Here is a 13,358-nt window from a genome sequence, read left to right as displayed (position 1 = left end):
CAAAGCCCACTAAAAACGAGTGATGAGGGGCTTACATTGCAAACTTCCCTTGCTTGACTAATCATTTGGACAACCATCCAAGATGGTGACGGGGATTCCCCCAAGGGCATAAGGTTAGGGTAAGTGGACGAGGGTGTGTCTTTTAAGTGTTTGAACCACAGCCAGAGACTTGAACGCCACTATTCTCCCATGCCAAATTATAGGTTTAAGATTTCACTTTACTCCCATCTTTCTCGGGTTGCCAGAAAAACTGAAATACCAGAGGAGGGAAGTATTAATGGAAGTGAGTGAAATTACTGACATGGGTCCTTTTCATTCAGACTCATATCAAGTGGAACAACATAAGACAGTCTCGTGTTCCAGTACTTTGTTTTAGTAGTTTGATTTTTTCCTGTTCACAACGAAGTGAAGAGCGGAATAATTTAAGGAATGAATCCGAGCCTCACTCTTATCACCTGTGGAAAGTTGGGCTTCCAATCAGGCATGATTGTAGGGCGTTCAACCGGGCCTTCAGCCGAGAGTGTGACTTTCTATAGTATGTTTTACCGAAGTTGACAGAAATGTTGATGAAACATGGTGAAGCTCCAAAATTGCCTACCCTGGAAGCCTGCGTTTCAGACATAAGGAAGTGGATGGTGGCAAAGGTTATAATTTTAAACTCAGACAAAATGGAGATGCTAGTTCTAGGTCCCAAAAAACAAAGGGATCTGCTGTTTGATCTGACAATTAATCTTGTTGCTTATACAGTCGTCTCAAGTAAGTCTCAAGTGTTGGACCGTTACTCTGGTCCCTGATCTCTCTTTTGATGAACGAATCAAGAATATTTCAAGGGCAGCTTTTTCCTTCTTCGTAACATTGCAAAAGTCTGAATCTTTTTGTCAAAACATGTTGCTCTTGCTGCGGGCGATTCCCTGATCCACCTCTACGCAGACGACACCATTCTGTATACTTCTGGCCCTTCCTTGGACACTGTGCTATCTAACCTCCAAAGGAGCTTCAATGCCATACAACACTCCTTCCGTGGCCTCCAACTGCTCTTAAACGCTAGTAAAACCAAATGCATGCTTTTCAACAGTTCGCTGCCTGCACCCGCGCACGCCCGACTAGCATCACCACCCTGGATGGTTCCGACCTAGAATATGTGGACATCTATAAGTACCTAGGTGTCTGGTTAGACTGTAAACTCTCCTTCCAGACTCATATCAAACATCTCCAATCCAAAATCAAATCTAAAGTCAGCTCCTTCACTCACGCCGCCAAACTTACCCTAGTAAAACTGACTATCCTACCGATCCTCGACTTCGGCGATGTCATCTACAAAATAGCTTCCAATACTCTACTCAGCAAACTGGATGCAGTTTATCACAGTGCCATCCGTTTTGTTACTAAAGCACCTTAATTATACCACCCACCACTGCGACCTGTATGCTCTAGTCGGCCGTTCCTCGCTACATATTCGGCGCCAGACCCACTGGCTCCAGGTCATCTACAAGTCCATGCTAGGTAAAGCTCCACCTTATCTCAGTTCACTGGTCACGATGGCAACACCCACCCACAGTACGCGCTCCAGCAGGTGTATCTCACTGATCATCCCTAAAGCCAACCCCTCATTTGGCCGCCTTTCCTTCCAGTTCTCTGCTGCCTGTGACTGGAACGAATTGCAAAAATCTCTGAAGTTGGAGACTTTTTTCTCCCTCACCAACTTTAAATATCTGCTATCTGAGCAGCTAACCCATCGCTGCAGCTGTACATAGTCCATCGGTAAATAGCCCACCCATTTTACCTACCTCATCCCCATACTGTTTTTATTTAATTACTTTTCTGCTCTATTGCACACCAGTATCTCTACCTGCACATGACCATCTGATCATTTATCACTCCAGTGTTAATCTGCTAAATTGTAATTATTCGCCTACCTTCTCATGCCTTTTGCACACAATGTATATAGACTCTTTTTTTTCTTTTTTTCTACTGTGCTATTCACTTGTTTATTGTTTACTCCATGTGTAACTCTGTGTTGTTGTCTGTTCACACTGCTATTCCATGCTGGTCACTTTTAGATTAGACTACTGCAATGGTCTACGCTAAATAAACTTAAGTTATAGCTAAATACAGCTGCTAGAATCTTGAGTAGAACCAAAACATTTGATCATATTACTCCAGTGCTAGCTTCTCTGCACTGGCTTCCTGTTAATGCTGGGGATGATCTCAAGGTTACCTGCTAACCTACAAAGCAATACATGGACTTTCTCCTAGTCTTATCTCTCTGATTCGGTCCTGCCGTACATACCTACACGTATGCTACGGTCACAAGACATAGGCCTCCTTTTTGTCCTTAGAATTTCTAAGCAAACAGCTGGAGGCAGGGCTTCCTCCTATAGAGCAACATTTTTATGGAATGGTCTACCTATTCAATGTGAGAGATGGAGACTCTGTCTCGACCATTAAGTATTTACTGAAGACTCATCTCTTCAGTAGTGTCACACCCTGATCTGTTTCACCTGTCCTCGTTATTGTTTCCACAACCTCCAGGTGTATTTATCCCTGTGTTTCCTGTCTCTCTGTGCCAGTTCGTCAAGTATGTCTAAGCCTACCAGCGTTTTTTCCCGTTGTTCTGCATTGCCTTTTCTCCTTTATCTTGTCCTCCCGGTTTTGACCCTTGCCTGATCTGGACTCTGTACCCGCCTGTCTGACCATTCTGCCTGCCCTGACCTCGAGCCTGCCTGCCCGTCTGTACCTCCTGGACTCTGATCTGGTTATGACCTTTTGCCTGTCCACGACCATTCTCTTGCCTACTCCTTTTGGATATATTAAACATCTTAAACTCCAAACATCTGCCTCCTGTGTCTGCATTTGGGTCTCGCCTTGTGTCATGATAAGTAGCTCCTATGATTGAGTGCAGTCTGGCCCAGGGCTGCAAAGGTGAACGACAAGGCCCTGGAGTAACAAACTGCCCTTGCTGTCTCTGCCTAGCCGGCTCTCCTCTCTCCACTGGGATTTTATGCCTCTGACCTTATTACGGAGGCTGAGTCATTGGCTTACTAGTGCTCTTCCGTGCCTTCCCTAGGATGGATGCATCATGTGGTGCTAGGTTTTTTCGCTCTACTCAACTTGAGTGGTTCGAGTCACTGACATTATCTTCCTGTCCGGTTAAGCACCCCTCGGTCTCGTGCGATGGAGGAGATCTCCATGGTTCATACTCAGCCTTGTCTCAGGGTAGTAAATTGTTGGTCTGCTGATATCCATTTAGTGGTGTGGGTGCTGTGCTTTGGCAAAGTGGGTGGGGAAATATCCTGCCTGGATGGCCCTGTCTGGGGGTATTGTCGGACAGGGCCACAGTGTCGTCCGACCGCCCCCTGTCTCAGCATACACTTAGTCTATGTGTAGGGGGATAAGGTCAGTCTGTCCTATCTGGTGAAATTCGCCTGCCTTATCTAGTGTACTGTGTAAACTTAAGTGTGCTCCCTCTAGTTCTCCCATCTCTCTCTCTCTCCTCCCCCTCTCCCCTCCTCCCGGAGGCCCTGGGACCATGCCTCAGGACTACCTGGCCAGATGACTCCTGGCAGTCCCCGTCCACCGACCACCTGGTCATGCTGCTGATCCAGTTTCTGCTGTTTTGCCTGTGGCTATGGAACCCTGACCTGTTCAATGTATGTGCTACCATGTCCCGGACCTGATGTTTTCAACCTTCTCCCTCCCTCTCCCGCTCCCTATTTCTCTGTCCACCTCCATCTCTATCTCTACCACACTTGCTGTCTCTACCTTTGAATGTTCAACTATGAAAAGCCAACAGACATTTACTCCTGAGGTGCTGACCTGTTGCACTCCCTACAACCACTGTGACCCTGCTGGTCATCTATGAACGTTTGAACATTTTGAAGAAGGATCTGTCCTTAATGGCCAGGTACTGTTATAATCTCCACCCGGCACAGCCAGGTGAGGACTGGCCACCCCTCAGAGACTGGTTACTCTCTAGGTTTCTTCCTATGTTCCTGCCTTGCTAGGGTGTTTTTCCTAGCCACCGTGCTTCTACATCTACATTGTTTGGGGTTTTATGCTGGGTTTCTGTACAGCACTTTGTGACATCTGTTGATGTAAAAAGGGCTTTACAACTACATTTGATTGATTGATTGATTGATTGATTGATTGATTGACTGAAAGGGAACCGGTAAATCACTATCGTTCTATTTAGGAGTTACACATATTGCCTTACAGTGGTAATGTGTTGCTGACTTGTAGGTCGAAGGCTTTAACTGAAGTGGTCTAAAGTTCAGAAAGGGTTTCTGTCTGACTAATGTATGCAAATCTCCAAAGCAAATAAACAATAAGCAGAATGCAGCAAGAAGTGTAACTCTATTCCCAACATGGCCATCTGCTGTCTGCTATAGTGACTTCTGAACTCTGTGAGGGGGCACATTCTGTTGGTAGCCATCTAGGTGGCCCTCGCTGCCCTAACACTAACCCTGATCAATTATACTTTCTCTTATCACAGCCTCTCAGGGGTCCCAGGCTTCGGACATTTGTACCAAAGTTATCCTTAGACCCCCATGGGGACGAATGACAGACGGATGGAGAGACAACAAACAGGTTGTTATTTTGGTTGCCTTGATCCGTCAGACCGTCAGTTAGGAGAAAACATCAGGTATGAGTGTCGGGGGATTCTGAGGGTGTCTGAGGAGCACCTGTACCTGCTGCCTGTCCTCACCCTCCCATTCCCTACATGCCAGGGAGCAGCTGCTGACAGCCAGGACTGTGGCCAAAACCTACGCTGCCTCCTCTATATGGGGGCCTCCTAGGGGTGTGCAGGGGTGGTTGTGTAGGTTCGAAGTGTGTGTGTGTGTGTGTGTGTGTGTGTGTGTGTGTGTGTGTGTGTGTGTGTGTGTGTGTGTGTGTGTGTGTGTGTGTGTGTGCGGTGTTGGGTTACATTTCTCCAGCGGGAGTTGAGGGGCCTTGTGTCCCGTTATACAATTATACTCCATGATAATCACTTTACGAAGTGTGTGTGTGGTGTTGGTGGGTTACATTCCTCCAGTGGGATCACTTTACAACCCTGACATGGGCAGGGGCTCATGCTCAGGAGGTCTCTCTATCTCTCACTCTTTCTCTCTCTCTCAATTCAATTCAATTTCAATTTAAGAGCTTTATTGGCATGGGAAACATATGTTTACATTGACAAAGCAAGTGAAGTAGATAATAAACAAAAGTTAAATAAACAATAAAAATGTACATTAAACATTACACTCACAAATGTTCCAAAAGAATTAAGACATTTCAAATGTCATATTATGTGTAAATATTTGAAGGACAAAAAAAAAAAAAACATAAATATGGGTTGCATTTACAATATACAACATTTAAAACTCCAGGAGGGGCAGGAAGCCTAGTGGTTAAAGAGTTGGACTTGTAACTGAAATGTTGCAAGAACAGATCTCTGAGCTGACAAGGTAAAAATCTGTTGTTCTGCCCCTGAACAAGGCAGTTAACTCACTGTTCCTAGGCTGTCATTGAAAATAATAATTTGTTCTTAAGTGACTTGCCTAGTTAAATAAAGGCACAAAAAAGAAAACTGGTTGCCCTTTTCTTGTGGCAACAGGTCAATAATCTTGCTGCTGTAATGGCACACAGTGGTATTTCACCCAGTAGATGGTTTATCAAAATTGGGTTCGTTTTCAAATTCTGTGTGGATCTGTGTAATCTGAGGTAAATATGTGTCTCTAATATGGTAATACATTTGGCAGGAGGTTAGGAAGTGCAGATCAGTTCCCACCTCATTTTGTGGGCAGTGTGCACATAGCTTGTCTTCTCTTGAGAGCCAGGTCTGCCTATGGTGGCCTTCTTCAATAGCAAGGCTATGCTCACTCTTTACATAGTCAAAGCTTTCCTTCATTTTGGGTCAGTCACAGTGGTCAGGTATTTTGCCACTGTGTACTCTCTGTTTAGGGTCAAATAGCATTCTAGTTTTCTCTGTATTTTTTGTTAATTCTTTCCAATGTGTCAAGTAATTATCTTTTTGTTGCTCATGATTTGGTTGGGTCTAATTGTGTTGCTGTCCTGGGGCTCTGTGGGGTCTGTTTGTGTTTGTGAACAGAGCCCCAGGACCAGCTTGCTTAGGGGACTCTTCTCCAGGTTCATCTCTCTATAGGCTTTTTAATGGAAGGTTTGGGAATCGCTTCTCTCTCTCCCTCTGGGGATCTGTTACCACCCTGTCCAGCACTGTTCTGGGTACTTCAATGCAGCTTTGTGTTTTCCAGTAGACCAGTAGACCAGCACCTTTATGCCAAGGAAAATCAGATAAATCAACTGAGCCATAGTATTGCATCTATATCAAACACCCAGAGAGACCATACTGTACGTCAGTGAGAGAGAGAAATATACACTATGTGATACTATGGAATGGAATATACTATGTGATATAGTATACTATCGGATAGAGTATACTATGGGTCGGAGTATACTATCTATTGAATGGAGTATACTAAGTATGGATGAAGTATGCTATGTTTGAGACGGATTATACTATGGGATAGAGTATACCATGTGATGGAGTATATTATGGGATGTAGTATACTATGTATGGGATTGAGTATACTAAGTATGAGATGGAGTATACTATGTATGAGATGGAGTATACTATTGGATAGAGTATAATATGTGATATAGTAAACTATGGAATGGAGTATACTATGGGATAGAGTATACAATGGGATACAGTATACTAAGTATGGGATGTAGCACAATGTATGAGATGGATTATACTATGGGATAGAGTATACCACGTGACAGAGTATTTTATGGGATATAGTAATCTATGTATGGGATGGAGTATACTAAGTATGGCTTGGAGAAATTATATACTATATGAGATAGAGGATTATATGGGATAGAGTATACTATGGAATGGAGTATACTATGGGATATAGAATACTATGGGATCGATGGAGTTTACTAAGATTGGGATGGAGTATACTAAGTATGAGATGTAGTATACACTGGAATATAGTTTTAATACTGGATAGAGTATACAATGGGATAGAGTACACTTTTTGATGGTGTATACTATGGGATAGAGTATACCATGTGATGGAGTATATTATGGATATAGTATACTATGTATGAGATGGAGTATATTATGTGATGGAGTATACTACAGGATCGGGTATACTATTTATGGGATGTAGTATACTTTGGGATGGAGTATACTATGGGATCTATACAATGTATGTGATGGAGAATACTATGGGATGGAGTATACCGTGTATGGGATGGAGTATACTGTGTATGAGATGGAGTATACTATGGGGTGGAGTATACTATGTATTTTCTATTAAATATGATGCAAATAATGACGATATATCTTGGGAACTCCTACACAAACAATGAGAACGTTACTTGTGAACTTGGGGGCTTCAATATGTCTGTCTATGTTTCCACTGGGGAAGTAGGATGAACACAGACGGCTAGTTGTTGTTGTTGCCACGTCACACACACACACACACATACACACGCATGCATGCACGCACACACACATACACACACACACAGTAATGAAAATAATCACATAAATCCAGCAAAATTGGCCACAGTGAATATCTATACAAAACCATGGCCTTGCTCCCACTACCACCGAGACCATCTTTCTATAACGAAAACAGTTGTAGAAAGATGGTCTAGAATTGTGAAACAATACTCAAACGATGTAGGATTATTAAGAGTGTCTTGACGAGTAGTGTGAATTAACAGTGTCAATACAAGTAGAATTAATTAACAGTGCCTTGAAAAGTAGAATGAATTACAGTTTTTTACAATCACTTTAGCACTAATTTTGGAACTTTGATGTCATTTTTCAAAACTCCAAACACAAAACTCACAACCAATGATCAAAATGCTATTTTTTCAAAACTCTAACACTTTTTCCAATTGATTGGATACAATACACATAAAGCTCAGACAATTTGTTAATTGAACCTGTTCAAAAAAATGACACAACTTAACGTCAAAGTATTACCATTTCAAAATGCAATTCACACATTACATCTGAGATGACTGTCTATTAATTTCATTACAGTGATCTGACTATCAATTGATACAACTGCTCAAAATGATAAGTAACTGTTGCATTACTCTTAATGCATAGTTTTATGGAAACTAACAAACAATATTCCAAGTTAATAAAATCATGAAAGTTTCAGGATAACGAGATCCATTTACACCAATTACTGTGGAACATGAACCAATTGGACTACATTATCTATGGATGTAATATTTCATCATCATTCTTTATCAGACACTGTTTCTATGGTCCCATGTACCGCTTTTCCAGAACATGTTTTCAGATTTGACATTACTGTACACTTTATTAGGTACACCTATCTAGTACTGGGTAGGACTCCCCTTTGCCTCCACAACAGCCTGAATTATTCACAGTGATGTAGTCTTTATATATTTTTCAGTGTAGTCTTTATATCCGCAAATAATAATTTTGGCTATCATCTTTCCAAGGGCTCCATCTGAGTTCACTCACAGACATTCCTCTGCACTTCCACGCGCAACTTTTTCTCAGCTGGCCCAATTTGATTGGCTGCTGTCCGATTCAAACTGTAATCCATTAAATTAAGAGTTGATGCACTGCACACTTTTTTAATAGCATAATTTTTATACAGTATATTTGGGCTTGGGAAGGGTATCAAGTCAGTTCGAGTCGAAAGGCTCAAGTCCAAGTTAAGTCACGAGTCATTGGTGTTCAAATCAAAGTCGAGTTGCAAGTCATCATATTTGTGACTCGAATCTGACTCGAGTCCAAGTCATGTGACTCGAGTCCACACCTCTGATTAACAGTGTCTTGACAAGTAGCATGAATTAACTTTTTATGGCTGCAGGGGCAGTTTTGAGTAGCTTGGATGAAAAGGTGCCCATTGTAAACGGCCAGCTCCTCAGTCTCAGTTGCTAATATATGCATATAATTATTAGTATTGGATAGAAAACACTCTTAAGTTTCCAAAACTGTCAAAATATTGTCTGTGAGTATAACAGCATTGATATTGCAGGCGAAACCCTGAGGAAAAACAAAACAGGAAGTTGCTTCTATTTTGAAAACTCCATGTTCCATAGCCTCCCTTTGCTGGATTTAAAAGGATATGAACCGGATTCCTTTTCCTATCGCTTCCTCGAGGTGTCAACAGTCTTCAGACATAGTTTCAGGCTTTTATTTTGAAAAATGAGCCAGAACGATAACATCGCGTCAAGTGGTCACATGAGTTTTGCTCGCGCAACAGAATTTGGACAGCTATTGTTTATCCCTCTCCTACTGTGAAAGACATTTGCGGTTGATAAATTATCGATTATATATTTTAAAAACAACCTGAGGATTGATTATAAAAAACGTTTGACATGTTTCTGTGGACATTATGGAAATTATTTGGAATTTTCGTCTGCGTTGTCGTGACCTCTCTTTCCTGTGGATTTCTGAACATAACGCGGACAAACAAACGGAGGCATCTAAAAATAATCTTTATGGAACAAAAGGAACATTTGTTGTGTAACTGGGAGTCTCGTGAGTGAAAACATCCAAAGATCATCAAAGGTAAACGATTAATTTGATTGCTTTTCTGATTTTCGTGACCAAGCTTCCTGATGCGAAGTGAACTTAATGTTTTGTCGTGCGATCGATATATTTACACAAACGCTTGGATTGCTTTCGCTGTAAAGCATAATTTCAAAATCTGAAACGACAGGTGGATTAACAAAAGGCTAAACTGTGTTTTCCTATATTGCACTTGTGATTTCATGAATATAAATATTTGTAGTAATATTTATTGAATGTATGTAATTCAGCGGTTGTTGATGACACTTATCCCAATAGGGGGATTGCAGCCATAACAAGTTAACAGTGTCTTGACAAGTAGAATGAATTAACAGTGTCTTGACAAGTGGAATGAATTAACAGTGTCTTGACAAGTAGAATGAATTAACAGTGTCTTGACAAGTGGAATGAATTAACAGTGTCTTGACAAGTGGAATGAATTAACAGTGTCTTGACAAGTAGAATGAATTAACAGTGTCTTGACAAGTAGAATGAATTAACAGTGTCTTGACAAGTGGAATGAATTAACAGTGTCTTGACAAGTGGAATGAATTAACAGTGTCTTGACAAGTGGAATGAATGAATAGCGCAGGGTCCGTTTGTTTCCTTATTTCTTATTCATTTGCACACATTCATCAAATTGTTGTCTGTTATATAATCTGTAGATTTTTTTTTTTTGCCATTCCATTCAGCAGTTCAAAAGACAAAAAAAAGAGAAGGAAAACATTTCCAGAGCTTTTTGGTACTTCCTATCAAAAGCGTCCACACACAAAGACCATTAATAAAGGGTCTCTCTCTCAGACTCCCTGAAACAGAGTTGACAGGAGTGTTCCTCCGCACAGCAGATCCACTCCGTCAGGTTGACTAGTCAGTCACATTGTTGTAGCTTTTCTTTAAAAGAAAGAAAGAGTGATGGCCAAAATATAGAGTATTCACTCTCAGGCACAAAGAGGGATGTATCTGTGTGTGGGGAGAGGGTAGGAGTGCTAATGTATGAGAGGGGGCTGAGGCTGGAAGGGGAGTTTGGGGGAGTTAGAGGGAGGGGCCCGGGTGAGAGCAGAAGATTCTCCAGGCTTTTAAAGTGAGCTTCTTGGTGTTACCTCAATCAAAAGGTGAATTATAACTCTGGAGACACTCAGGTAACTTCATTATAACCCTAATCCGTTTTTCAACCCTAATCCTTCTTACTAACAGAGCTGCAGTGTCGGCAATGCCCCGTTACACACAGACACAGTGAGAGGGGAGAGACACTTTCCCCTGGAGAGAGAACACACACACACACACACACACACACACACACACACACACACACACACAAGAACATGAAGCTACTGATAAAAATCAATCACAAATCCATTTAACACAGAGAGAGAAAAGTGAGATAAAATACGATAACTCTCAAAGAAGAGAGGGGATTGAGGGGAAGCAAGTGTTTGTGTGTAATTATGTGTATCTAGAGTTTGTTCAGAATATTTATTTCAGGTCAGACATTGACCCTACTCCATCAGCACTTTAATAAAGTGCTACTCACTTTGGAAGCGGTACTTTGCTTGTTACTTAAATCTGGGCCTCTTCCATATAATCCTTGAAATTGAAAATTTGTACTTTTAGCTCCCAATTCAACTGTTGGTGATGTTGAATAAGGCCTATGAAAAACAGTTGTTCTATTGTATTTAAAATTAAAATAAAAAATAATAATAATTTAAATTCTTTACAAGACAGCAATTAGGTCCATTTTTTACATTGGATGTATATACTTTATTTCATATGGAAAGTGTCTTAATTTATGTTAATAGTCATATATTTCGATACATTTTACAAGGTGATATCATAGCAGAGCTCTGCCATTAAGCCTAGACAGTAGTTTCGTTTAACGAATTTCACCAAGATAAGTTTTGATAAATTAATAAAATATTTACTTATTGCTTAGATTGGCTACTTAGGCATGTAAACTACTGTTGAACATGTAAACAATATCTAATTGGGTAGGACAACCATCTCGTTAGTCTATAGGTCATAACTATGCAGTGTTCATTTTAGGCTACAGAAAATATCGAATGAATCAGTAGTGAATTATAAGATATATTTTGGTGTGATTAGAGCTTTCCCACAACATTGACACTGGTTGAACAGCTGAATAAAGTAGAACTATAGAGCACCAGGTTGTCCAAATAGAAAATGCAATGAAGTAATAGCAAAGAAGCATGCTATAAAACTGGGGCCATTTGTATTATCCCAATGGTGAACAAGTGTTGCCAGTGAAAGGCACTGGCGTTGCATTTAACAGCACAACTTTTAAAACTTTTCAGCAAATACTATTTAACTCAGCAGTTAGTTTGGGAAAAGTATACATAAGGCATAGGCTGCACATAATATTATAATATTAATACTAATACTACTCATAATAATAATAATAATAATAACAATAAAAAAGTATAATTATTTCACCTATATTTAAAAATATATATATTTACATTTACCTGTACCACTCCAGTCCGTTCTCGTAGTTACGGTCGAAGAAGTGCGGCTCGGCTCCCACGGCTCTGATGTCTGGATGCACGCGGAGGAACTCGAGTAGCGCGCGCGTCCCTCCTTTCTTCACCCCGATGATCAGCGCCTGGGGCAGCTCCTTTCTCCCCTCTCCAAGTGGACTGAGTTTACCGGTACTTCCCGTCTTCACTGTAAACCGGTGTGACAATCTCTTCGAAGAAACGATGTCATCCAATGAAAGCTGGATATCACGCGACAATTCCCGGTTCTCGCTATCGCTGTCCACCGGTTCGTACAAAACCTGTCCCTTATCAGTATCGTCGAACCGTGAGTCCTCAGAGATCCGTTTAGTGTCGTCAGCGCTCTCGTAGCTCAAGCGCACCTTGGACTCCGTGGTCCATTTCTTTAACAGTCTTTTCCTCCTCAGCGACATCAAGTCTTGTAGTTCCGATGCGAAAAAGCCCACGACTTGGCTGGAGGCTTTCACCGGCGTGGGCATGCTGCTACAGCGGTCCGTGAGGCAGTGGAGGAGGTACATGGAGGTGAGGAGAGAACACAGCATAACCACGAATTTCTTGAAAATGCTTCGGGACAGGGGGTCCGAATAGACTGTTCTAAAAGCCATAACGGTCCTTGGGTCGCCGGTTCAGGAGCCACAGCCATGCTAAGCAGACATTCTTGGGTCTTGCCATTAAGAAATAGAGAGGACAGCTCTTAGGCTACCTGAGCTTGCTCCGCATCCAGCAGAGGATTAGACCTCGCACACGCGTCACACCAAAATAACTCTCACATGTGTCCCAGAGCTCGAGCTGTACACTATAATAAATAATAGTGTAGGTCTATGTCAACATAAAACAAAAACTGTCGAATATGCAGTGCAATTCTAAATGTCGAATGTTGTTTATATAGGCTGGCAGTCCCGCATAAAACGAATCCTTTATTAACAAAACAGCATTATAAGTAGCCTAGCCACGACTAAAAGATGACACTTAGGTTATGTTTGTTTATTGTTTAAATGAAATGTCCATGTGTAATGCCAGGTCAAAAAGACGAGGCAATGGTAACTTCAGCACCTCTGTCTACTCCACATTGCAGTTGTTGTATCAAACTTCTGAAAACATCAGACAACTGCAATGTGGAGTAAACAATGTCATGTCTTCAGCCAATTAGTCTGCTTAAACTTTTAGCAAAGGTAGCCTATGTGATGTCAGGAACCAATAAAATCGCAGTAGGGAGGGTACAATTTCCCTTTTCTCAGGGGCTTTCACACACACTCGCATGGCATGCA

The 13,358-nt window shown here is 41.5% G+C and overlaps 1 protein-coding gene across 1 annotated transcript in view; it reads right to left on the bottom strand.

The window, feature by feature from the left end:
* LOC110502958 (heparan sulfate glucosamine 3-O-sulfotransferase 3A1-like) overlaps positions 1-13,126 on the bottom strand; it is a 62,315-nt gene extending 49,189 nt beyond the window's left edge. The window contains exon 1 of the mRNA XM_021581305.2: positions 12,061-13,126. Coding sequence (XP_021436980.2) covers positions 12,061-12,695 — 635 coding nt within the window. The 5' untranslated portion in view covers positions 12,696-13,126. The remainder of the gene's footprint in view (positions 1-12,060) is intronic.
* Between the last annotated feature and the right edge of the window lie 232 nt (positions 13,127-13,358).

Source organism: Oncorhynchus mykiss, chromosome 23 (assembly GCF_013265735.2).
Source record: "Oncorhynchus mykiss isolate Arlee chromosome 23, USDA_OmykA_1.1, whole genome shotgun sequence".
In the NCBI taxonomy this organism is placed as follows: domain Eukaryota; kingdom Metazoa; phylum Chordata; class Actinopteri; order Salmoniformes; family Salmonidae; genus Oncorhynchus; species Oncorhynchus mykiss.
This window is presented reverse-complemented; position numbering and strand designations above follow the sequence as displayed.